This window comes from Chlorocebus sabaeus, chromosome 21 (assembly GCF_047675955.1).
Source record: "Chlorocebus sabaeus isolate Y175 chromosome 21, mChlSab1.0.hap1, whole genome shotgun sequence".
Lineage (NCBI taxonomy): Eukaryota > Metazoa > Chordata > Mammalia > Primates > Cercopithecidae > Chlorocebus > Chlorocebus sabaeus.
Genome location: NC_132924.1, coordinates 111,947,110 through 111,974,362, shown reverse-complemented (window position 1 = coordinate 111,974,362; position 27,253 = coordinate 111,947,110). Strand labels below are relative to the sequence as shown.

The following is a 27,253-nucleotide window of genomic DNA, read 5'->3' as shown; positions in this document are numbered from 1 at the left end:
TTGGAGAATGAGGTCAGGACAGCCTTTGCTCCCTACACGCCCAAGGGAAGCATTCGTTATTCCGCGTGACAAGTAATGATTGAGCACCTAGTATGTGTGAGGTGCTTCTGGAAGCTTCTAGGGATATACAGATGGGTAAGACACGGCCCTCCCGTGAGCAGCTTAGGGACTAGAAGGATGGTACTGAACCACAGAGTAACAGCGGTTTCTGTGGAGTTCTCCAAGAGTGGCTATTTGGGATAACCAGAGCTGGTTTGGAAGAATGTGAAATTGGAGATTCCCACAAAAGGAAGAGTAGAATGTCGTCATCTGGGGATGAAGAGAAAGTGTCTTCTGGGGGAGGAGACAGTCATCATGGCTGGAGATCAGGCGTAGTGATGGGAGGAGCAGGTAATTATGCTTGGAAATGTGGTTGGAACAAAATCATGAACTTGAATCTCAAGATTAGAGTAGTCCAGGGAGGAGGGAAAAGAGTTTCTCGCGCTCAGGATACTTTTCTTCCTTCTTACAAAATTTTTACAAAGTAGATACAAAATTGTTACAAAGTGGTCAGTTGTAAGCAGCTTATTTAAAGAGTTACTGAAAGCTTCTTTAGGAGTCCTCATAGCTGGATTTAACTTTCATATGTGGTGTACACTTAATGACATTTGCTGCCTGTATTAGGTATCCATGTATTTTTAACAGCTTTTTGGAGTAAAATTCAGCCGTTGTAAGTACACTTGAACAGTTTTTGTAAATGTCCAGAGTTGTGTGTAGGTGTCCATGCTGTTAAATTGTGTCTTTTAGCAGAGATAAGAGCCATCTTTTGCTCCCTGTGGTACCCTTGACCCAGAGGAAGTATCGGCTCATTTCTCTTCTTCACTTAGATTGGAACTTGCTGTCCTTTTCAGTTATTTGTTAGTGAGAGAGTGCGGCGAGGGGGTTGAGGTGACTCTGTGTACCCCTGAAAGGATTCTTCGCGTGTGCTCTGTGATGATAAAGCAGAGCCACTCTGGGTGCTGGGGGTCTGTGATGGTGGAGGAGGCACTTGACTGCACGCGCCCTGGGAGGTGTGAGCCGCGCTTGCACCCAGGGCCTTTCTGACCATGTGCTGCCTTGGAAGTCTCTGTCACCTCTTTTCTCTTAGCTTTGGAAAACATTCATTTAGGAAAATATCTGTAAGGTATTTGTTTGCTGATGATCCCTTTTCCCAAAGAGTGGTGTCCTCATATCCTAATGTTGCAGTTTTATAGCTTTCTCAGGTTCCCTAGAGAAAGTGGAGGTCATGGTGGTGGCTGTGGGGACTTTGCAGAGTGGCATTTGGACCAGTGATGTGGGGCTGTTTACAACGTGTTCTTCCTGCTTTTCTCTTCAGGGGTTTTCTGTTTCTGACTTCCCATTCTGCCTCTTATTTCCCCCAAGTTTAGCTCTTGCCTCCCTCCCTCCATCTCTCCCTCCTTCCCTTCCTTCCTTCTTTCCTTCCCCATCCTCTCCCTCTCTCCTCCTTTTCTGTCCCCTCTTCCTTCCTGTCTCCCTCCTCCCTCGTTTCTCCCTCCCTCATTTCTTCCTCCCTCTTCATTTACTTCCTTAAATAAGGCATCTTTCCTTCTTTCCATTCTTCCCCCTCTCTTCCTACTCATTTTATCTTTCCCTTTCAGATCTATGGCATAGTCCAACCCACTTGGAGTCTACGTGGGCCATGTGGAGTTGGCTGCTGGTGTGACTCAGCAAGGTGGTTGGGGGCTGTGGATTTGTTCCAGTGGTCTCATGAACTAATAAAGAAGCCTCCGCCCACCTTTAAAAAAAATTCAGATCACTGATTCCTGGGAAAAAACAATCAAATATAACTTAAACATTTGTTTTTTAAAGAATGAAGAGTACAGAGTGATCCTCTATCTCCAGTTTAAAAAATTAAAATCAGGAAATGGAAAACAACTATAATATCAAGTGTATTCTAATTCTGCATTATGGGAAGTTGATGGAAGAGGAGAGAAAAAATAGGAAAAAGAAGAACAAGCTTACTAAACACTGAGAGACAGGCTTAACTAGTATAGATTTTTAAATGGAACTTTTAAAATATGAAAACAAACAGAACTGGACTTTGGTTATGAGAATTATTTTATTTCCTACATAAAGTTTTAATGTGTGGGAATTGTGGAACTCATTTTTCCCCATTATTAGTGGTAAAAACTCTTCACTTTTGCCTTGAATCATTGGGATAGGAGACCTCATTTTACAGAGGAAGATGTCATCTGGTTTTGTTGAGTAACATCCTGAGGCCTTTAAAAACGTTACTTCTGAGAGCTTTTAAAGCCTCATGTTTTGTTGTCGGGGACATAGCGGAGAGACAGCCTGGAATTTGTCCAGGTGAAAATGAGAACTGGAAGCTCCTTGTCCCCTGGCTGGGTCATCACTGCTGATTCCTGATCTAACCTATCTGGGGCAGAGAGGGTTTTATTAGTGTGTGGAGCTGATGCTATGCAGAGTTGACCTGGTGTCTTCTAGGTCCCCACTGCCGTAGTTAGCAGCAACTAGATCCTTAACCCCTGTTCTGTCTTGGTCTGGCCTTTATTTTACAAGAAGACTTTTAGAGCAGCTAATGTGTTTTGGCACGGTGCTAGGGTCCAGAAGTCTGATGTGTTTGTTATTCATAATGATATGAAAATGCATTTGGTGGTTTGCTTTCATTTGTAGTGCTGGCCAGAAGAGCTGTGCAGGAGTACATCATTACAGCAATCAAAGAAGTACTGAGGATTCACTTCAACCGTGCAGTGGAACTGAAGGTGAGTCCCGACGGCTCGGGAGTGTGATGTCTGGTGGGCCTGGGGCTGATGTGAGACCCCCAGGTTAGAGGCAGGTGATTATGGCCATGGACTCTTTCTCTTTCCTCTCTTCCCCTTGTCTATTCCTGGTTAACTCCTGCTCATCCTCTGGATCTCCACTCCATTGTCACTGCACTGGGGAGGTCTTTCCTGCTCCCACATGAGGTCAGGGTTAGTCCTTTAAGGGATGTGTTGGCAGAGTTGGAACAAAGGGCTCTCAGACCAGAGGCAGCAGTCTGGGGTGACAGCCTTCATGATTTTACTTCCCTTGATTCACACAAAAGGACTTGGATTCGTGTTTAAATTAGATGTTAGAGTGAGTACAGGTGCATCTTTCTGGACATTTGGTGAGATAGAGATGGAGATCCAAATCTTTTAGACTGGAACCCATGCTGGTCCCACTTCTCAATGATCCCAGAAAGCCACAGTCCATCTAGAGCAGAGCCATCCAGAACCAGAATCGCACCCCACACGTGACAATGCAGCAGTGAAATGGGGCTCATCCAAACCAAGATGGGCTGTGGGTGGAAAATACATACCAGACTTCAAAAATGCAGTGAAAAAGGAGTGTAGAATATCTCATTAATAGTGTTTTGTATTGACTTCATGTTGAAATGATATTTTAGATATATTAAGTAAAATGTATTTAAAATTAATTTCACTTGTTCTTATGTTTTTTAATGTGCCACTAGAAATGTTTTAATTGCATATTTTTTTTGGACAGTGCTGCTCAATGGGATAAGTACCCCTTTCTATGTGTTTTAAATACAACAAACACCTTGAATGCCCTGTAACTCATTATTCAGTTCATATTTCTGACTCTTCTTTCTTGCTGCTCTCATAATTTTGTGCTTTTTGTGCAAAGGTTGGCAGAGAGTAAAAGCAGTAACTGAAATAAAATTTTGATTATCCGTGATGCACCACTCCTTCATTCGAAACTACCAGTTTTGTTAGTTTATTTATAATTTTTTATTTTTCTATCTAACACAACCTCCTTTAAGTTTGAATTGTCTTTGTATTTCTTATTTCCATAGGTTTACGAACTATTTACTGACTTCACTTTTCTGGTAACATCCGGTCCTTTTGTTTACACGGCAATATCAGTCATAAATGTGCTTATAAACAGTAAGCTTGTGCGTGACCAGACTCCTTTAATCCTGTCTGTGAAACCTTCTTTCCTTGTGCCAGAGTCCAGGTTCCAAGTTCAAACAGGTGAGACAACTCAGTATAGTTGTTTTTATTTGTGAAAAGAATTTCATTTTTTTTATATTTCTAAAATATTGGAAATCATTGTTAGAATTTATTGTTATGATGATGATTTTTAGAGACAGGATCTCACTCTGTCACCCAGGCTGGAATGCAGTGGTGTGATTATAGCTCACTGTATCCTTGAACCCCTGAGCTCGAACAATCCTCCTGCTTCAGCCTCCTGATAGTTAGGACTAAAAGTGTACACCACCATGCCTGGCTAATTTTTTAAAAAATCTTTTTTAGGCCAGGTGTGGTGGCTCACATCTGTAGTCCCACCACTTTGGGAGGCTGAGGCAGATGGATCGCTTGAATTCATGAGTTTGAGACCAGCCAGGGCAGCATGTTGAAACCCTGTCTCTGTAAAAAATAAAAATATTTAGACCAGGTGCGATGGCTTACGCCTGTAACCCCAGCACTTTGGGAGGCTGAGGCGAGTGGATCACTTGAGCTCTGGAGTTTGAGATGAGCCTGGGCAACATGGCGAAACCTCATCTCTACTAAAAATACAAAAATTAGCCAGGCATGGTGGCGTATGTCTGTAATCCCAGCGACTTGGGTGGCTGGGGCAGGAGAATCACTTGAACCCAGGAGGTGGAGACTGCAGTGAGACGAGATCATGCCACTGCACTCCAGCTTGGGCAACAGAGTGAGACCCTATCCCAAAAAGAAAAAAAAAAAAAAAGAATTTAAGAAAAATTATGTTTTGTAGAGATGGGGTCCTAAGTTGCCCAGACTGGTCTTGAACTCCTGGCTCAAGCAGTCCTCCTGCCTTGGCCTCCCGAAGTACTGGGATTGTGGGTATGAGCTACCACACCCGACCTTATTATTTAATTTTTAAAAGTTTATGGGAAATTTCAAGCACATACAAAAGTACGTAGAATAGTTTAACAGACCACCATGTACTTGTATATCTTCAACCATTTTTCCATTCCTAGCCAGTCTTGTTATAGCCACACCCTCATCTACCGTCTACTTCCCCTCCTCTTGCACTATTTTAAAGTAAATCTCAGGCATCATATCATCTCACCCACACATATTTCAGCCTATATAGCCTCTAAAGGATAAAGACTTTAAAATGTATATGAAGTTAACAGCGATTTCTTTTTTTTTTTGAAGATGGAGTCTTGCTCTGTTGCTCAGGCTGGAGTGCAGTGGTGCAATCTCTGCTCACGGTAACCTTTGCCTTCTGGGCTCAAGCAATTCTTCTGCCTGAGCCTCCTGAGTAGCTGGGATTACAGGCACCCACCATCGCGCCCAGCTAATTTTTGTATTTTTAGTAGAGATGGGGTTTCACCATGTTGGCCAGGCTGGTTTTGAACTGCTGATCTCAAATGATCCGCCTGCCTCAGCCTCCCAAAGTGCTGGGATTGCAGGCGTGAGCCACTGCACCCGGCTGTTAACAGTAATTTCTAAATATCATATTTGACTTTTCATTGTGGACATGTTCAAACATTTACAAAAGTAGAGAGAATAACATACTAAGTCTACATATACCCATGGTTAAACTTAAAAAAATTATCAACATCACCAATTTCGTTTCATCAATCCACCATGAACGTTTTTGTGGACACTAGAGTGTTTTAAAGCAAAGCCAGCTGTCATGTCATTTCACCCATAAATATTCAAGAATTCATCTGCAATGAATTTATATATATTTGAAGTGTTTCCATCCGTCGTGTCTTTTGATACTCAAATTCTTATCTTAGATATTTTTCATTTAAAAATGATACCAGTCACCTTCACATTGCGTGTCTTCATTTACTGCAAAGTTGCTTTTTACATTTCCATGAGATAATATGTAGAAATGGTACATCACAGTACTTAATCCCATGCTATGAAGGAATTAGTTGATTTAGATACTATGTTTCTCTCTCTTGATTCCTTAATACTTCAGAAACACAGATACCTCATTCGTGGAACTTTGATTGCTTTTCTTTTCAGTACTTCAGTTTGTGCCTCCGAGTGTGGATATTGGCTTCTGCAACTTCACCCAGCGCATCGAGAAAGGCCTAATGACAGCTCTCTTTGAAGTGAGAAAACACCACCAGGGAACGTATAACCTCACTGTGCAGGTGAGAATGCCACTGAATGCAGAGCAGAAGGCTTTAGCAAAGGGGAAATTGTTCCACTTTGTTTAAAATGTGCTTAACTCTTATTCCCTCCAGCGGCAGAAACCCAGTTTATGTGGGTCGGGATTGATCTGTTCCTGTGGCATAGGGTCGGCATGGTGTGCATGGGCTGAGCCTCTTTGAGGGTTGCAGAGTAGCTGATACCCAGGGAGCTCAGATATGGTGAGCTGAAGAAACATGACCATATTCAGGAAATTCAAGAATTACCTAGAAGGGAATGGTATCAACCTCAATATCCAATGGGGGAATGCCTACCATACTGTTGTTTCCATATAGTTACTAAGAACGGGCGTTGTACGTATTGTATGGAAACGGCTGATGTTTTTATATTTCTTTGATTTTTTTTCCCTGTACATTCTTTCCTCTCTCTTTCCAAAATGGATGTTAATATAGATTTTGGTGCTCCTGGATCCACTCTCCATGTTTCTTATTTTTTCCTCATATTTTCCATCTCTTTATTCTCTGTTTTTACAGATTTACAAAATGTTGTCCTCCAAGTCATGAATTTAGTCCTTAGCTGCGTCCATTATGTTATGCAATCCCTCTATTGAATTTTTTAGCTTTTTGTTCATTGTTCTTTGCTCCATTTTCATTGTAGGCTTTCCTGCAGTGATGCAGTGTCGACTTAAAAGTCTCTGAGGATGTTAATTAGAATTGTTAAAATGCGTCTTCTGTTTCCTAAGTTATTCCTGTTTTCTCCGCAGTCCTTGCTCTGCGTGTTGATCTCGGTGCTTTGCTTTTGTGCTGTTCGTTTCTGGAAATCTGGAGACTGTTGGTTTGTTGTTAGGAATGAAGAACCAAGTTGTTCATTTTAGTAGCTGGCACAGCTTTCCCCTTGAGCTGTGGGGATCTCTTTCTACGTCAGCTCCATCTCCTGGGGGGAAAATTCATTGGAGCGCTGGGTCCGGGGCGGAGTATGTCAGCGTGGGCCCCTCTCTGGGTGCCGTGTGTGGTCAGAGACAAGCAGACAGGCAACCCCTTCCTTCCAGCGTCTAGATAAAGAGGCTCTTCCTGGGGTATGGGGCACTTTAGTGTGTGTCTTAGGGCAGAGCTAGCTGCGTTTTCATTCGTTTTCTTTCCTTCTTTGTCTCTGGTGTGCACGGGAGTTATCTTAGCCTCTGCCCACCTTCTTGGTTAGGGCCCAGACCTGCATAGTCCTCTTAGACAGGGGTTTGTTTTCCCCAGGGAGCAGTTCTTTGGCTTGTTCTGGGTGAGGGCCTGGCTGCTGCTAGCACCTCTGTTGGCTTGGGTGTGGCAGTTAGGAAGGACAGAGGAGGAAGGCAATGGCCTCAGCTCTTTGGCACAGCATGTAATTAATTATACTGATTGCCGCTGCATACATAGCCTGCTCTTGGCCTCATTCCCGCTGATCTCTGCCACAGGCCCCTCCTGGTCCTCTTGGGGGGCGCGGCCCTCGGCTCTGCTGCAGCTCGTGCTTGTGTATGTTTTGGATCCTGGCTTTCTCTGTTCTGGTTTATATCAATCCGATCCCATCCTTTCTCCATCCCCCAGAGGTTTGACGGAATCTCTGGGTTTCTTCCATTCTCAGTGCTGTTGTGGATTTCTTCCCCTTTGTTCAGCTTATTGCTATTTCAGTGGGATTTGGGGTGGGAGGAGCTATACATGTGCTCAGTTCTTCACTTAATGTAAGAAACATTTTCAATAAACTGAGCAGTACAAAAGGGAACCAGGTTAGAAAGCCAGTTATGTTTCCTTTAAAAACTTTACCTCCTTTAAAAAAACCGGTGAGAGAACCTGTGAGAGAGAAATCACGGTTAAGCTTTCAGCAGGATGTTTTATTTTCGAAGCTTATTCTGACTTCGTTCTTTCAGATCTTGAACATCACCGTCAGTTCCTCCAGGGTGACTCCTCGGCGGGGCCCGGTGAATATCATCTTTGCGGTTAAAAGCACACAGGGATTTTTGAATGGATCAGAAGTGAGCGAGCTGCTCAGGAACTTGAGTGTGGTGGAGTTCAGTTTCTATCTGGGATACCCAGTACTGCAGATCGCAGAGCGTGAGTACGGCCCTCTCGGACGTGCTGGGGAGGTGATGGTGGGCATTTTGGTGGAAGAGCTCTTCTTAAAATTTTTTTAGTTTTTAAAAATACTTGATTTTTTAAAAAATTATTTTTCCGTAAGGTGTTGGGGTACAGGTGGTATTTGGTTGCATGAGTAAGTTCTTTAGTGGTGATTTTTGAGATCCTGGTGCACCCATCACCCGAGCAGTAGACGCTCCTCCAGATTTATAGTCTTTTATCCCTCCCACCCCCACTGTTTCTCCCAAGTCTCCAAAGTCCATTGTATCATTCTTGTGCCTTTGTGTCCTCATAGCTTAGCTCCCACATATCAGTGAGAACCTACGATGTTTGGTTTTCCATTCCTGAGTTACTTCACTTAGAATAATAGTTAAAGACTTGATTTTTTTAGTGAAGTTTTTGGATTCACGGCAGATATGATTGGAAGGTCAGAGATTTCCCATATGCCTCCTACTTCTGCACATTCATAACCTCCCCCATTGTCAGCATCCCCCAGGACAGTGGTCCATTTGCTACAGTGATCAACCTGCATTGACGCATCGTCATCATCCATAGCCCATAGTTCACATTAAGGTTCATCCTGGGTGTCGTGCATTCTGTGGGTTTGAACAAATGTGTAATGACATGCAAATGGCATGGCTTCTCCGTTTTAGTATCATGCAGAGTATTTTCACCTGGACCACTTTTTTCAAACGAAATATCTGATTGAGTGCCAGAATATAAATCTGATAAAATTGGATTCAGGCCAGATGGGTCTACAGAGCCCTACTCACCCACTGTGCCTGGCTTTATTATTCGGAGAGTAGAGGGGTGCTATTAAAAAGTACATGAGTTCTGGAAAACGCATAACTTAGGGAGGGAGCATGAGTCTGTGGTTGTCAAAGCTTAAGGGCCGCAGGAAAGTTTGACTACAAAAGGGTAGCAGAAGGCAGTGTTTTGGGGGTGATGAAACTGTTCTGTATCTTCATTGTGGTGATGATTATGTGAATATATATGCATTTATCAAAACCCATAAAACCGTATGCTGAAAAGAGTGACGTTTACTGTGTAAATTTTAAAATAACAACAATAAGCGAAAACACAAAACCTTTCTTCCTGACTGAAGCAACTAGGTTCATAATGCAAATGGAGGCAATGGGGGAAAGGGGAGATATCATTTATTTTATTTTATTTTATTTTATTTTATTTTATTTTATTTATTTATTTATTTTTTTGAGACGGAGTCTCGCTCTGTCGCCCGGGCTAGAGTGCAGTGGCCGGATCTCAGCTCACTGCAAGCTCCGCCTCCCGGGTTTATGCCATTCTCCTGCCTCAGCCTCCCGAATAGCTGGGACAGGCGCCCGCCACCTCGCCTGGCTAGTTTTTTTTTTTGTATTTTTTTAGTAGAGACGGGGTTTCACCGTGTTAGCCAGGATGGTCTCGATCTCCTGACCTCGTGATCCGCCCGCCTCGGCCTCCCAGAGTGCTGGGATTACAGGCTTGAGCCACCGCGCCCGGCCAACATCATTTATTTTAAAAAAATAGTAGATTCCAGAGTTGAAGTCAGGCCAAAAAAATTCAAATTGTTTTTCAAAATGAAACAACCAAATGGCCTCATGATTCGTGATGTTATTTTAGTGTATTGTTAATTAAATTAAAAAGAATAACTTTATAGAAGTTATTCTATATGAAAGATGACAGAGATGAAGCTGTTATTTACAAAGAGCCGCCTTCAGTTGTGCTCAGTGTATGTATGGCTAAAATGAGGATGCCGGATGGTGGGGCACACTGGCTGGCCCTGGACAAGTCAATGCATGTGGTCATTTTACCCTGAGACATTGCTGGGAAAGCCAGGGCTCTGAGGTGCACAGTGTGAACATGCATTGCTGTGGAACAGTGACATTCAAAGGAGAACTTGCTGGTGACCTCTCTGTGAAGCAGTGTCCTGTGACATGGTTGGAGCCGGCCCTTCTTTTCTTTCTTTTTGTCTCTCTCTTTTTCCTTGAGACTCACGCGTTCAGAAATTGCTACTGTCCATGTCCTCATGCTAATTGGACATTTTGTTCTTTCGTATTTAGAGCTAAATAGTAAAGACAATGTGTTGGGACTTTGTTGTAAACATGGCATTTTTTTTTTTTACAGAGTTTTTTCTTCTTCCCTAATTCTTTCCCTTTTGTAGCCTTCCAGTATCCACAGCTCAACTTATCTCAGTTGCTGAAGTCCTCCTGGGTCCGAACAGGTATGTTTAACTTATGTCATATTTTGGGAACTGTAAGGATAAGAAGTTTATGCAGGCGTATTGAGAAGGATGCTGCTTTTCCTGTTTCCTAAATTTAGGGCAAAATGTACCTTACATTCTTGGCAAAGAATGAATGAGAAAGGGATTCAAATTTGGCTGTGGGAATGTATCCCACTGAGTTATAGAACAAAAAGAACTGACTTTCTTTAAAATTCATACATCGAGTTCAGGGCAGAGTCTAACAGGAACTGACAATCTTCTGACCCAGAACAGGGTGAGGTTCAGAAGCAAGGATCTCTCTCTCTTTTTATTTTCTTTTCTAAAAGTGTTATTTGTTTAGTTTAATAAGGACAAGGAGGGTGGCTTGGCACCTAGGAAGCTTTTTTTTTTTTTTTTTTTTTGTCTTAGGGGACTGGGTCAGATATTTAGAGGTATGGCATTGCGGTTAAAGGCTTTCTAACCTAGTGCACAAAAGTCTGAACAGTAGTTACGTACTCACCAACTATCCAGCATGCATGCAGCACAGGAACTAGCTGGGCACGAGAGAGCATGTGGAGTAGTGATAGTTGCCATTCACGAGGTTCCTGCACCTTGCAAGTTCCCCTTGCTGAACGCACAGCATCCCACGTCAAGGCCCCACCGCTTTGCATGCTGCCATCAGCGGTCTTTTCCAGATAATTTCTAGAGCAATTAATTAACTTGCCCATGGTTGTATCTCAAAGAAAACTTAAACCAGTTCTGGTTGAAAAGCACATGCTCCTTCCTCCCAGACCACACTGGCAAGCGATTGTCTGTTGAGATCATCTTGTCTGAAGTAGATAACTAAAGATGGGCAGGCTTCCTTTTTTCAAGTTAGTTTGTGAGTCCAAGTCTCAAGGCAAGACAGTGAACTCACACCAATTCCAGAAGTGTTGAGATAAGTGCAGACAAAATGTTTGATCTTGTGTAGGCACCCTTCATGCCAAAGCTCCTACCGTGCCAAGTTCCTGGGACTTCTGGCCACCAGTCTGGGTAACACTGAGAGTTTGGAGCTTAGATAAGACTCATGGGCTGCATTTCCTGGACTCTCCCCGTTCATGATCACTTTTTCTCCTTTTGATGTCTCCTGTCTAGGGATTGGCATTTTATGGCAATCTTGCATTAATTTCAAATACATATGCACACGTACACACACACCTCGTTTTTTTTACTGCTGACTTGTCTTGGGTGCCACGTATGTTTTCATTTAAATGTAGTTCTCTTGGGCGTCGTGGAGAAGCAACTCCAGAATGAAGTGTTTCAAGCCGAGATGGAACGCAAGCTGGCCCAGCTGCTCAGTGAGGTTTCCACCAGAAGGCGGATGTGGAGAAGGGCCACTGTAGCTGCAGGGAACAGCGTGGTGCAGGTACTCCACATCAAAGGAGGAGGGGAGGGAGAGAGAGGGAGAGAGACAGCGCTTGTGTGTGAGTGCACACTCCATCTAAAACCCTGTATTTTTATGCAAATGGGAAGTGCCATGAGAAGATTCTGATTTCCACTGATCGCTATATTGGGTAGACACTGAATCTGGCAGCATTTCAGTTCAACTGGAGTCTAGACAAATATTTACCAAGCCCTTAGTAAGTAGTAGTGTAACAATAGACCTTGCAGAGCAGAGCAGAATTGTCTTACTGGGTTGCCATATCATCACAGGACCTCGTTTATTAAATAGTAGTTTTTAATTAACAAAAGTGTAGCCTGTTTGATAGAATGGTCAGTATTATTGATAGCATTGTAGTGATAAATCATTCAACTGGAAGAGACCACAGGAGATCAGATGGAGGGAGCTGTGCTGCCCTCTGCTTGAGCATTTCATCTTCTCTGCTTCCATGGTGTTATGGAGTCATCACTCTGGTTAACATTTTCAATTTCAGTTTTAAATTTATTTTCTGAGCAAAATCACATCTCTCCAGAAACTACATAGCTAATTAGAGAAATTTTGAAAAACACGTGTAAAAAAATGTGTAAAGAATAAAGTGAAAATCACCTAAAATTCAACCAAACAAAGAAAATCCCTAAACATTTCAGCGTATTTCCTTCCATTCTTTTTTCCCCATGAATTCTCTGTTAACATTTGGATGACACTGTCTACATCCTTTTGTAGCCTCTCTTCACTTGAGCTTTTTTCTTTCTTTCTTTCTTTTTTTTACTTAAGACAGAGTCTCGCTCTGTCGCCCAGGCTGGAGTGCAGTGGCATGATCTCAACTCACTACAACCTCCACCTCCTGGGTTCAAGTGATTCTTTCGCCCCAGCCTCCTAAGTAGCTGGTACTACAGGTGCCCGCCACCAGAGACACCTGGTTGTCTCTTATTACCCTAAATCTTCTTTACTTGGTAAACTGGCAAACAGGTTACAAAAGACAGATTTGTTTGAATTGAAACATGACCCATTTAAAAATGCCCGTACTCACAGAAAGTTGGAGGTGGGAGCTGTCATTAATTTCCATCTCCATATGAATTATGTGGATTTTTTTTCTTAACAACTGCTGACTTGCTGAACTACGAAAATGGTATATTTAGAGCTATGGCATTTCAGAAACAGGAAACCAGGGTAGAACTCTGAAGCAGGGGGTGTGGGCTGGCAGGCAGGGTAGGGAGGTGGGTGGGTTAGAGGCATTAGAGAAAAAGATGCAAATGACATTGGCTGTGGGTGGGGGGGGGCGGGGGCGGGGAAGTGTTGCCTAGAACTGCATCGTCATCCTCTAGCCCTCTTACCAATGTGTCCCTCTCATCATTACTCTTTGTCCCCCTCCCACAAATGCAGTCCTTAGGTTACTAAAATAGTTGCTTTGCCAGATGCAGTAAGTTGCAGAGAAATTTAAGAACTAATCACGATTCAGAGTAATCATTAAGTAAGTATCAACAAAGAATAAAAATGAGAATGCATTATAAAAGCTTTGCCTTATTCAACAATCCCTGGCTTCACAGAGCCCAAGGTCTAAGTGTGAGTTAACTTCTGCCTGTGAAACAGTTACAGGACACCATGAAAGTGTATAATATGGGGCTGAATTTGACATGCAATCCTCCTTAGCAGGCATGCAGGTTTGTGAAAGTGGCACATACAGGCCAATGTGCCATCTGATAGATTGCTGATAAGCCATGTTCTGCTTCTCTTCCCCCTCAGAGTGACCAAACATGAAGATATAGATAAGGATTTGTGTACAGTGTTACACAGCTGTTCATCAAAACTTAATTCGTAAATTGAAAATGTTGAAACAACCTAGATGTCCAGCAATTAACGAATGGGTGAATAAAATTGTAGTAAATCTTTATGTGTTGGAATTTTATGCAGTCATTTAAAAAAAATTAGTGAGTGATATAGAAAAATGCTCAAGTGAGCTGGGTGCAGTGGCTCACAGTAATCCCAGCACTTTGGGACGCCAAGGCGGGTGGATCACTTGAGGCCAGGAGATCGAGACAGCCTGGCCAACGTGGTGAAACCTCATTTATACTAAAAATACAAAAGTTTTCCAAACATGATGGCGTGTGCCTGTAATCCCAGCTATTCAGGAGGCTGAGGCATGAGAATCACTTGAACGTGGGAGGCGGAGGTTGCAGTGAGCTAAGATCACACCAGTGCACTCCAGCCTCAGTGACAGAGTGAGACTCTGTCTCAAAAAACAAAAACAAAAACAAAACTCAAGTGAAGAGATGCCCCAAAGTATGTATTCCATGTAATCCAAATGTTAATATAGAATTCATGGAGAAGGAGGAGAACGAAAATGCTAAAATATTTACAGTGATTTTCTTTGGTTGGTTGAATTTTAGTTGATTTTCATTTTATTCTGTATGCATTTTTTTGCATGTGGTTTTCAGCATTAGTTAGCTATGTAATTTCTAGAGAAAGGTGATTTTACTCAGAAGATAAATTTTGAAATTGAAAATGTTAACCAAAGTGATGATGACTCCTTAATACCATGGTTATAAGGGTTCCAGATAGGAATCTGATAGGCAGTAGTCTAGAAAAGATGCTGGGATTAGATTTTCCTGGCTTACTTTCCACCTGGATGTCTTAGTCCATTGATATTGCCATAAAGGAATACCTGAGGCTGGATTTGTAAAGAAAAGAAGTTTATTTGGCTCATGGTTCTTCACACTGTACAAAAAGCATGGTGCTGGTGTCACGGTGAGGGTCTCAGGCTGCTTCCCCTCTTGCTGGAAGGCGAAGGGAAGCCAGTGTTGAAATCACATGGTGAGAGAGGAAGGGAGAGAGAGGGGAGGGAGGTGCCAGGCCCTTTCTAACACCAGCTCTCTCAGGAACTAGTAGAGCAAGAACTCATTACCTCGAGGACAGCACCAAGCTATTCATGAGGGATCTGCCTCCATGACTCAGATACCTCCCATTAGGCCCTATCACCAACATCGGGGATCACAATTCAACATGAGAGTTGGAGGGGCTCCGACATCCAAACCAGAGCGCTAGATAGACTTGTAGAATCTTTAATCAAGGTGGATATCACTGGATTTTGGAGACTGTGATTTCTAGAAGAAGAAACTATATTCTTTAAATTTATTAGAACTTTTAAAATGGAGTAAAGAGGTACATGGGTAGAGAGTCAGGTGGATATAATCTACTTCCTTTTCAGTAGTCCTTGGATAGCATTCCATTCTAGAAGCTAATGAAAAATTAATCATCGCAGCACCATTGTCAGGGAGGGAGTAGGTGGTTGGGGAACAAGCGGTCAGGAGACTGGCTTTGAAATAGCAATCAGAGGGCAGGACAATGAGTCCTTCTCAGGATGAAGCTTAAAGAACAGATTGTTGAGGGAAGAGGGTTTGGACGTGTGTTGTTAAGGATCTTTAGACACGATCTGGAAGAAGGAGTTCGCAGTGAAATCATGAAATTGCTGATCTGCCGGAAGTTTCCCATGGTGAAGGAGGAGTCCAGCAGCTGTGTCCAGAGCACAGGGCGGTGTTACAAATCCATACGTGTGGACAGAGAAGTAGCAGCTGCATGTTGCCAATGGCAGATGTAGAGACCAGCAATTTAAATGGCATGTATAAAATAAGGAGCTCGGAGCCATCGCTGATCCTTTTCTCAGGACGAAGTTCAGAGTTTTGCTGGAGTCTAAAGGGGCAATAAAATTGTTGCATATTATTAAGAGAAATAGAGTGAAATGAAAAGGTGTGATATGTCAAGTGTGCTAGATTTTGAAATAAGGGTATAAAAACACTGCCTTTTAACACCAGAGAGAGAAGTTTTGGGATGAATCAAAGTATTATTTGACCCACAAGATTATGAATTTATGAGGTTTATTGTCCATAGAGCAGTGGTGAGTGGGGGTGATTTTGTCCTCCAGGGTGGATCTGGCAGTGTCTGGAGATGTTTTTGGTTGTACCTTGGGTGGTGCAGGGTGGGGGCACCTCATGGGTAGAGGGCAGGGATACTGCTAACCATCTACAATGCACCCCATGTCAAGGGATTGTCAGTAGAGCTGAGGTTGAGAAGCCCTGCCCTAGAAGAATGAGGAGGAAATACCAATGGGCTGAAGAAAGGATTGGGTAGAACCATTAATAGTTTCAGAGAACCAGGGATGTACCTAATCCTAGAGTTAATGTTGAGCGGATGATGCTCTCTTATGACGTGGTCAGCACGTCAGAGATTGTGGGGATGATTCTAGACCACCTGGACTCGCCAGCCCTGGTTCTGTGCATCCTCCCTGCCCCTTTGCCCCAGAAAAGATGTAGAGCAAGATGAAGCGACGTGTTACTCCACACAAAGGAACTCTCCATTGTCCCTCTTCTCATCAACAGAGAGCACCATGGTGATTCTGGGCCCATGAATGGCTTACGGAGCTTATTATGAGGGTTGGAATAAATCCTGAGTGATACAATCAGGATTCAGCAACCCGAGAGAGGGCATCCAGAAACACGAGCTTCTGCAATGTGAATGGTTTCTGCTCTTTCAGGTGGTAAATGTGTCAAGGCTGGAGGGAGATGACAATCCTGTACAGCTCATCTACTTTGTGGAGGATCAAGATGGAGAAAGACTCAGTGCAGTCAAGTCTTCGGACCTGATTAACAAGATGGACCTCCAGAGAGCAGCCATTATCTTGGGTTACCGAATTCAAGGTGCCATTGCCCAGCGTAAGTGCCTGAGGTGTTGTCATCTGGGCTGTGCTGGGCTCCAAAGCCAGGCTCATTCTGACAGTGAGCTCTGAATGTAAAAGCATTCCGATGTGTGTATAACCCTGATGGTGAAGTGCCAGTTGTTAAAATTCATTCACCAAGACCTTCTTTATTTGGATTTCAATTGCTTGTAGGTTTAGCCTCCACTGCTGTTTTTTGTACCTAGCATTTTGTAGGTGGGGTGTTAGAGTGATTTATAGTACATCAACTTTAATATCTGTCCCTCATTCCTGTGCTGCTGCTTTTTTTATAAATTTTGTCTGAGGCAAAATAGTGTGTTTGCTCTGTATTTATTCCAAAATCTTCTATGTCATATTTTGAACATTGGCGGGGACAGTGAGTCATGCAGGAAGTTGGGAGGTGCACCCTGAATTTATTGGCTTCCTTCAGGGTCTTTTAACACAAAGAAGTCCTTGATCCTTCCCCTTTTCAGTCCTGTTTCTCTCCCACCTATCCTCACACCACTCCACAGTGTAGACAGAGGTATTCTGATGTTTCTTTATTATTGTTGGAAGGTTTCACTCCTGCTTGCCTGGCCCTGGCTGCTGTAAGTAATTTCCTTTCCACCTTACATTTTTTTTTTTTTTTTTTTTGAAATGGAGTCTCACTGTCGCCAGGCTGGAGTGCAGTGGTGTGATCTTGGCTCACTGAAACCTCTGCCTCCCGGATTCAAGTGATTCTCCTGCCTCAGCCTCCCGAGTAGCTGGGACTACAGGACCGCACCACCGCGCCCAGCTAATTTTTGTATTATTAGTAGAGACGGGGTTTCAGCATGTTGGTCAGGATGGTCTCGATCTCTTGACCTTGTGATCCGCCCGCCTTGGCCTCCCAAAGCGCTGGGATTATTACAGGGATGAGCCACCACGCCCAGCCCCACCTCACAGATTTTGAGTATTTAGAAATGAACAAAAAGGAGGCACATGGAAGACTATTTTTCTAAATAGTCCTTTAGGATATGAATCAGATTCTTCTTTTTTGGAGAAAGGGTCTTGCTCTGTCACCCAGGCTGGAGTGCAGTGGCTTGATCATGGCTCACTGCAGCCTCAAACTCCAGGGCTCAGGTGATCCTCTTGCCTCAGCCTCTTGAGTAGCTAGGACCACAGTCACCACCACTACGCCCGGCTATTTTTTTCTTATTATCTGTGGAGACAGGGTCTTGTCATGTTGCCCAGGTTGGTCTTGAACCCCTAGCTCAAGTGATCCTCCCACCTTGACCTCCCAAGATGTTGGGATTACAGCCATGAGCCACCACGCCTGGCCCAGACTCCTCTTTTAATGTCGATATTTTTCCTTTATGATCCTGCAAGCAGTCTTGGTAAGACAATGGTAAAACTTGCTTCCAGCAATAAAAGGAGAGGTAAACATTTAGAGGGAATTCGACATCAGAGAATACAGAAAAATCTATACGGAGAACATGTAGGAGATAAAGACAATTTTTAAAAAAATGATAGCTTTAAAATTATCCTTGATAGTAGAAGGTTCTAGTGAAATCTGTACTTGTCCCTGGAGACCAACTGAGATGAGAGCTGATGGGCATAATTTCTCTGTTTTATGGAAGATGATGGGAGAGTTTAAGCAAATACCCATTGGCAGTTTGTGTTTGCGTATGTGAGATATGATCATATATTGATGTGTTCTCCTCCAAAGCAGTGAGCACAAACTAACAAAAGCACTTCGTTACGTTTCTTCATATATACTATTCCTGATTGTAGGACACGTGCGCTACTCCAGCCAAGTGCTTGACATTTTAAACAGTTAATTACAATAGGATACGGGCACCTTTCACACCTGATCTTGCACCTCTTTTCCTCAGTTTTGTATCGAAAACCACATGGGTAAAGATCCTGGGATCGCCAGGCTGGTGACTGAAGGAAGCCTCAGTCAACACCAGGGATAGCCCAAAGGCAGCCCCAGGACACTGGTGTCAGGGCCCAGTTTGATCAACCTCTGCCTCATCAGGGTTTTCCTAGGTTAGCGTCAGAAGAGGGCAAGTGTGGTGGCTCATGCCTGTAATCTCAGCACTTTGGGAGATAGAGGCAGGAGGATCGTTTGAGCCCAAGAGTTCAAGACCAGCCTGGGAAGCATAGCAAGCCCCTATCTCTACAAATAATAATAATAATAAACTAGCTGGGCACGGTAGGGTGTGCCTTTGGTCCCAGTTACTTGGGGGCCTGCGGCAGGAGGATCACCTGAGCCCAGGAGGCTGCACATGGGCTTGATTGTGCCACCACATTCTAGCCTGAGGGATTGAGTGAGACCCTATCTCAAAAAGAAAAGCAAACAACCAACCACACCCACAAAAGAACTAAGAAGAGTGTCCAGTTGTCTCAGCTTCTCAGTTTGATTCTGTCCCTACTTCTATATTGTCTGTTGCTTTTGTGCAAAATGAGCTACATATATTCACTATATTCAGCCCAAATTAAAAAACACAAGTTTTTCACACTTTGTTGCTTTTTACCACATCCCATGCAGCCTCTGCTCTGATCTGTGCTTTTCTCCCTGGTGCATTTGATTTAGAATGCCTGCTCCCTCCCTCGTCACTCCCTCAGGTGTCTAAACCCAAAGTTAAACCAGCACCAAGAACCCTTTGTGTTATTACGTCTTTGAGCAGATACCTTTTGATCCCATAGCAGGTGTTAACCATCACAGGATATGAAAGGAGCATAAGACTTAGTCCCTGCCCATGACAACTAAGACGTTTTTGAAAAGACAAGATTTGGCGTCGAGACCGGATGAATGAGTGCAGAAGTGTAGCACTTCACAGAAGATCCATTTATGCAACAGGAAGCATTTTAAATGAGCAATAAGGCACCATGTGCAAAGCAAAGAGCTAGTGATGGACATTAAGTGGCCGAAGAGTTAAAGTGCAACTGTCCTAGGCCGTGAGGAGTAGAGGCGGGTGGGGTGGGTGTAGCAGCAGGCTGGGGAGTGGTGGATCCAAAATGAGTAAGATTTGCTTCCTGTAAAAGTTGGCAACTGGTAGCTTAAATAACGCCTCAACTGGTAGCTTAAATAATGTCGTTTCAATGAGTCATGTTTCAAAGGTTTAGGGAGAGCCACAGGTGGGGCAGTGAAGGCAGTGCCTATGGGACACTTATTAGGACTTCAGTTTCCAAATTAACACAGTGAAGCTTCATTTCGGAAAATATAAGGATCATGTCCCTTCTTTTTTTATTGTGGTAAAATATACATCAAGAAATGTACCAATTTAACCCCTTTAAGTGTATACCTCAGTGGCATTCAGTACATTCACAAGGCTGTGTAACCATCACCACTATGCATTTCCGGAATTTCTTCATCATTCCAAGCAGAAGCTTTCTATGAGTTTTTTTCTAGGTACCTCATATAGGTAGAATCATATGTTGTTTGTCCTTTCGTGACTGGCTTGTTCCATTATCATGATGTTTTCAAGGTTTGTCTGTGTAGCAGCATGTATAGAATTTCTTTCCCTTTTAAAGCTGAATGATACACCATTGTATGGCTATACCACATTTTGTTCATTCATTCCTCTGTGGATGGGCATTTGGGTTCTTTTCATCTTTTAGGCTATCGTGAATAGCGCTGCTATGAACATCAGCATCTCTGTCGGTTTTCATTGCTGAAGGGGAAGCGACCAGTTGCATTGGTGCGCATGTCCTATCTCCTTACTCTGTTTTGCTTTGTGTATGGCACTAGTGCAATATGAAATTATTCAGTGATTCATTTACCTGATCGTTTTTCCTTTCCCCCACTAGGACCTAAGCACCTCAAGGGACTTCACTTATTCATTATTGAGTCCCAGCTTTCAAACTGTGTCCAGCATACTTAATAAACATTTGTGAACACAAGAAACTTGGAGTAGTGAGGAAGGGAGAAAGAGGTGAAGGGTTTTCTTCCGGAAACTCCTGGTTGAGATGCATGTGCTTTATGTGATCTGGAAGGTTGTGAGTCCTGCGGTACTTGATGCAGCGGGCAGGACTGTGTTCTGGAGACACAGCTGTTTTTTCTGTCCGCCTTTGAAGAGAACTGCCTGTGTAAAGTTGTACAGAACCAGTTTTGCTATGTAAAGATCCTGCAGTGAAAAGTTAGGGGTGAGCTAGTAGAATAAACTGGAAATCCGGAGAACTGGAATTCATTGACCTTTGCCATTAATTCAGCCATGTACCTTTGGATATATCCATATGTCGTTGTGATCCCTGATGTGTTCTAGATGTAATGTTGTATGTTGTGTTTCTCTGCTGGTCACATTTCCTGTCATCTGGAGATTATAACCTGGAACCAGCTATCTTGAGCTGAAATGTCACGGACTTCTGAGTTTCTTGTAGAAGATACGTGCAATCTAGTAAATGAGTGAAGAAGGAATTATTGAAAGACCTTTCTTCCTTGTCTGCAGCTGTGGACAGGGTGAAGAGGCCGTCTCCGGAATCCCAGAGCAACAACTTGTGGGTCATTGTTGGTGTGGTCATCCCGGTGCTGGTGGTGATGGTGATTGTTGTCATCCTCTACTGGAAACTCTGCCGCACGGACAAGCTGGACTTTCAGCCTGACACTGTGGCCAACATTCAGCAGCGTCAGAAGGTAAAGGGCAGCCTCTTCCCCCAGTGTTCTCATAAGCAGGGATAGGATGAGTTTGGGCTCTTGATATTGAAAGATGGGAAAGAGGGAGGGCTCTTATGGAAATCTTCTGGCTTTAGTAGTGGCATCCCTTTGCCTTTGTTTCTGCTTCCTGAAACCCTCCTTCTGTGGTAGTAAATACAGTCCAAGAATGTGAAGCTGTATAAAAGCTTAGCCATGACGTGCGCTCTGGGTTCTACTGTGATTTTATTTTATATTTCTTGAGACAGAGTCTAGCTCTGTCACCCAGGCTAGAGTGCAGTGGTGCGAGCTCGGCTCACTGCAGCCTCCACCTCCTGGGTTCAAGCGATTCTCCTGCCTCAGTCTCCGAATAGCTGAGATTACAGGCATGTGCCATCATACCTGGCTAATTTTTGTATTTTTATTAGAGACAGGGTTTTGCCATATTGGCCTGGCTGGTCTTGAACTCCTAGCCTCAAGAGATTGCCTGTCTTTGCCTCCCACAGTGCTGATATTACAGGCATGAGCCACTGCACCAGGACAAATTCTGATTTATTTTACCCCTGGACATTTTCAGAGGATAGGAGCCAAGGCAGACTTTCTCAGATCTGTTGATCTGTTTCATGTATAACTCCATTGGTCAGCTGCTTTATTTTCTGTTCACCATATTTGGAAGTCCACTTATCCACCTTGATCATTAAAAATGAACAATTCATACCTTGAACATTTTAACTTAAAATATATGAATGGATATTTATTTGTCAGTCCTTCAACATATCCCAAGTCTTGTTTTGTTTTGAGTGTTGGTCTACTGAGAGGAATCGCGTATGGTCTTTCTTAAACAACACCCATAATGTGCCCGTTTCAGGTTCCAGTTTGGGTTTCTTTAGAGAAGAGCAACGCTACCTGAATGCAAAGTTCTCTCAATTTTTTTTAATACCTCCCTCCACTCCCTATCCCCTAACTTTGCAGACTTTTGACTTAATTCACCTACACCTAATTTGACAGCAGAATTTTTAAGTAACCTGTCTTTCCTATGTCTTTCCAAAGCATTCAACGTAAGTTTTTATAGAAATAGCAATTTTCTTTTTCCACGTATGTTTCAACAGTTTCCATAGTATTCAAGGGTCCTGTCAGGTTTCAGAGCCAAAGAAATGGACTTTTGGTCAACATTGAGCTTACCTGGTGTGAGCAAAAACATGCCAGGAGAGGCAGAGCTCCCTAGCACAGCATAAGTATCTGTCAATGTGTTTACCAAGGGAGTGGTAGTCAGTCCACTGTTATTAACAGTCTACTGGATTAACACACACTCTCTGTGGGTCTCCCAGATTTGGAGGACTCATTCTGCTTTAAAAGCTAGATAAAAACAAGCAAAAGTCAAAAAACAAAGAATAAAAGATTGCCCTATTTATTTTTAAACTTTATTTTGGTTGTCTTGGTATGAAAAATTCTGCATATTACAAACCTAGACCTGTTGAATGGAAAAAAAATATGCATTACTTTAAAATTTATTTTACTTTTGTAAAAGTAAAGAAAATTTCTTATTTCATATGAATTAACCAAAAAATGCAAAATCTTTATTAAATTGCAAGCTTATGGCTATCAAGTACATTAAAAGCATCTTATACATTAATATTATGTTTGTTACCTATCTTTGTTTATTATTTACATAGTCTGCTAAGGTTCTTTTGTTGTTCTTGTTATACTGGTGAATGGCATGGGGAAACCTGGAAAAAAACGTGCTGGGTATAATAAATGATCCATAGTGTGAATTTCATTGTAATAAGATCAACAATAGGTTTGGAAATGTTTTTGTTCTGGTGAAGAATGTTGTTACAGAGGGAGTTAACTAGTGTAGATGGTTATGTATTTAAGTCTTTTATGGGCCATATTTCCTATGTATACACTGCCATGGAATTCCATCTATTATCTATTACTTCAGTAAACTATCAGAGGACAGCATCTCTTGGGGTCAAAACGGAATATTCCCCAAGCTTTCTCCTTCTCTCACTTTTAGTTCCTAAACATTTTCATGTCCCAGATGTGGCTGTAAATCAAGTGGACAGAGTTTCAGATGGAACTTCCAGCCCTTAGAGCTGCTCTTTTTCCTCTAGGGCTGCAAAGATCTGCCCATACATTTTGACAACAGATTTACAGAAAAGGTCCTGCAGGGAGGATTCTCCGAAAGAATGACTGTCTTCTGATACTGTTAGGAGGGCAAAGCCTTGCCAGTGTTGCAGAAGCTCAGTCTTGTTTTGCTGGCATAGGAACCCACCCTATGGATTTTGTCGTGTGTTTAAAATGGGAAAATGATGCTCTTCATTTAGTTTAAAAGCAAATGTCTTTACTTCACACATGTTTCTTTTAAGGTCATGTGGCCATAGCAAAGGGCCTCTCACCTTGTCCTCAGGGTAATCCGCAGAGATGCCACCCTCCCCTGTGGCTTCAAGAGCTCTGTCTCCTGCTCATGTGGCTGTTGCCTCTCTCTCCGTTCTGCTCTCCCCACCTCCTGATGCGCCTCAGCACTACTCTCTGAAATCCTTCAGCAAATCCCAGAGCTGCAAACATCTGGAAACAATAAATCTGCTGACCTAAAATCCACACCCCCCCTTCCCCTTGTAACGAGAAGGAAACCTCTTCAGATTGTCTGGGAGTAGATTAATTTTGAAATATGATAGGAGGGAGAGGCCATTCTGTCTTGTTTTGAGGCATGGCCTTTGCTTCTTTTCAGTGAGAAAAAAACCCTATGTAGCTTTCTTTTATCTGTATTCTCTACCTATAGACTAAAGTCATCATTTGTTACTATTGCCTAAAAAACTCCAGCCTGGATCCTCTTCATCATGAATGGCATTGGCTGGATGCCACTGGCCTCATGGAAACTTATTCCTTCTGATGGGGGATAGTCCACACCTCGTTACTGGTGTCAGACCAGAGCTCCTGACAACCCTTGGTTGCTTCTAAAGGGCAGCACTTTGGGCAACCGGCTGGAGCTGCCTCAGGCACTGGGTGTCACTCACCAAACACTGAGCATTTGCTCTGAGCCACACTAGATCCAGCTCAGTTACCAATACAAACAGCACGTAATCTCTGCATTCCAGGGCTTTAGCAAGGGAGAAGGACGAGCCATCCAAAAGCAGTCATCCAGGAGTATAAGGATGTCTGGAGAACACAGAGGAGGGGGGCACCCCACTCGCAGTGGTGGGGTACCTCCACCTTCTTTGAGGAGGTGACACCAGGGCTGAAGCTTCATGATGGAGGAGATGAAGGTGGGCCCAGCGGGGGAGCGGCAGGCCGCTCAGGAAGCTGGAGCAAAGGTCATAAAAAAGGGCACAGCCGAAACTCAGGTGGCAGAGAGCCAGGCCCTGGGGGGGGTTTCAGGACATAGAAGGGATTGCAAATTACGCTGTAAGCAGTGGGCAACCATTGAAAGGTTTGCAGCAGGGAGAGCAGCTTGAACACATTTGCTTTTGGAACGATCCCTCTGGGAGGCAGTGTGGACAGTGGATTGAAAAGAGGCTCTGTGAGCATTTCGTTCCATCTCAGCCAAGGTCAGCTCATTCCCTACGGTTGCTGTTTGATTCTCTGCAAAGATCCCCTGTCACACCTAACGTGTAGGTGGTCTCAGTTCACCCACAGCTGGCCGACCGTGCCAGGTGTCGCCTGTGGGTGGGAGAATCTGGGAGCCCTGCTCTCCCAAACTCCAGGACCACAGGGTTACAGGAGCCCCTGTGTGGGGCTATACTGAAGACAAACAGATGGGAATAACTTGGCCTTGTCTTCACCTCCTAAATGGAAACAGCATAGCGGTTGTGGTGACTTTTCGCAAATGACATCAATCAGGTAATAAATGCTTACAAAGGCACTCTCTATAAGATGGCAAATTTTTATTCAGACACTTTTGGGATTTGCTCCCTGTTTCTATTGTCATCTCAACTGCTCCTTCCCAGGGGCTCAGGCTAACCCGAATACTGCGGGCTTCACTGCGTCCTGTGCCACCTGGGCTGTATTGTATTTATGGCCCATGCGTTCACATTCGTCAGGCGTCTCTCTCGTTCCTTGGCTGACCTGCCCACTAGTCCGTCTCCTCGGCTTATTGGTGACGTATTCCGGTGGGGCACAGACACTCTGGCCTGTTCCCTCTGTGATATATTAAAGAGAGAGAACAAAAGAGCCATCCTTCTTCAGAAATAACCCGGTCCTAATATGAATATTGAACACTATAATTAATCTTGACTCTTCTTTTATAAAATACTGATTAAACCTATGCTGCAGGCGGGAGGGAGCTGGAGACATTGTATACCAGCCAGACTGAACTCTAGATTCTATTTTAAAAGAAGGGGGAAAACTAGAAAAAGTGATCTGGCAAGTAGGGATGAGACAAAAGGAGGTAATTATCTAAGGGAGGAGGGGCAGTGTTCCCTCTAGGTTTTCCTTCTATGTGTGGATGGCTTTTGTTTTGTGCTAATCTGCACAGATTGGTTGCCAAATTTCTATTGGTATAGAAGGTGATGACTCACTCAGCTTGTAAGAATGCAAGGATCTGATGGAGGGATGTATTTAAAGATGTTGGTCAGAATCAACAGTAAGCCAACAGGACTTGTATATTTCGTTTATGACAGGTGCCTTTTCCTTGGTTACCCATAAAAACCAGTAAGTTTGGTACTTCAGTTGACCATTCTGAAATTCATTTGGCCATCAGACATTTCTTGAGGGACCCTGTGTCACATCTTCTTGTTAACTTAACAAAATATTGTATCCAAATTCTTATTTACTACTCTATTGGTGCCTTAGAATTCTTAGCTGTATATTAGCTGCTCGATGTTTCATCAATCAACAGAAATCATAATGCTGTCAGCATCATTTGTAGGGTACATTGGCATTTAGGAAGCATTTTCATTAATACTATCATGTGTCTTTCCTATATGGGACCTGAGAGTACGTGAGGGAAGACATTTAGGTGCCTAGGCTTGGGCTACATACACCGCCCTATAGAGGCAATACTGTTTGTATTTTCACGTTATTCACTTAGGAGACCTCTGCTTGGGGGAGGCCATCTGTAGCTCCTTTTCCAGTTTTGGTAAAGCAAACCACCTAACCTGTTAAGAACAAAACAAAACAGTTGCCCAGTCATTAGAGGCATTCACTTTCTTACTGGGAAGTATACCAAAAAGGATTTCAGCAAGGTTTATTAAATGATGGAGGTGATGATTGATTAAATGACTCTTACTGTATCTGTTTTCTTTCACTTAGAGGCACCTTGTATGTTAATGAGGTGCTGCTGGGGTAAAAGCAACCCCATACAATTGGAAATTGCTCCTGTTAGGATTTTTGTCATCAGCTGTGAATAAGTGGCATCAAATTTCAATTTTCTCAGACATCTGAAAAAGGCTTGACAGATGGACATTTGAGAATTATATAGATGGATTAATATTTCATTTCAAGATGAAAATAATATTTATAATTACGTATTTCATAAATTAGGACCTCATGTCAAAGTCTGAGAAAGGAATCATCTTAATCACACGGAACGGGTTCTTTAATGTGCAGGAGGGTTACCTCTTAGCCTGCCGAATTTTTCATCTACCCATACATACATCAGTGATTTGCTTTTAAGAGAGCAGTTGAATCTTTGTGGAAATTTACAACAAAAGAAAAAAATATTCGACTAGTAAGTGTGGGGTTTAGAAAAGACACATAAATGATTGCTGTTAAGTGCATTATGGTAGAATCTAAACATGTTGCTGTGTAGTTAATCTAAATCCATTAAGTACACAGGGACAACAGATAAACCAACAGAGAAGGGGGTCATGGACCAGTGAACAAGTGACTTGCATTCAAGCAATCTGGACGCAGATGTGCAGTATCCAGTAATCAATCATTTGAAAGAAGTTAATGAAAATATCCTGCAAATGTGAGTAAGTGTGCAGGACAGTATACAGTATTAACTCAGCTCTCCCTTATTTGTTCTTTTGAAGTTGTAATTTTGATCTTTCAGAAGTAAACATGGACCTTTTCACCCCTTTTTCCTTTTAATCCAAAATATGTTGTTAAGACCCCAGCCGAGTCCCCGTGGACGAGTGTACTTGCCAGGCTTTGGTTCCTGAGGATGGTGAGCT

The 27,253-nt window shown here is 43.0% G+C and overlaps 1 protein-coding gene across 2 annotated transcripts in view; it reads left to right on the top strand.

Annotated features, from left to right (window-relative positions):
• The window catches only part of KIAA1549 (KIAA1549 ortholog), a 142,506-nt gene that overhangs the window by 63,242 nt on the left and 52,011 nt on the right, over positions 1 to 27,253 (top strand). For both annotated transcript variants that reach the window (XM_037991147.2, XM_037991146.2), the window contains exons 3-10: positions 2,674 to 2,762; positions 3,836 to 4,013; positions 5,994 to 6,124; positions 8,014 to 8,197; positions 10,377 to 10,436; positions 11,672 to 11,820; positions 16,364 to 16,541; positions 20,956 to 21,140. In XM_037991147.2, the coding sequence (XP_037847075.2) occupies positions 2,674 to 2,762; positions 3,836 to 4,013; positions 5,994 to 6,124; positions 8,014 to 8,197; positions 10,377 to 10,436; positions 11,672 to 11,820; positions 16,364 to 16,541; positions 20,956 to 21,140 (1,154 nt within the window). The remainder of the gene's footprint in view (positions 1 to 2,673; positions 2,763 to 3,835; positions 4,014 to 5,993; positions 6,125 to 8,013; positions 8,198 to 10,376; positions 10,437 to 11,671; positions 11,821 to 16,363; positions 16,542 to 20,955; positions 21,141 to 27,253) is intronic.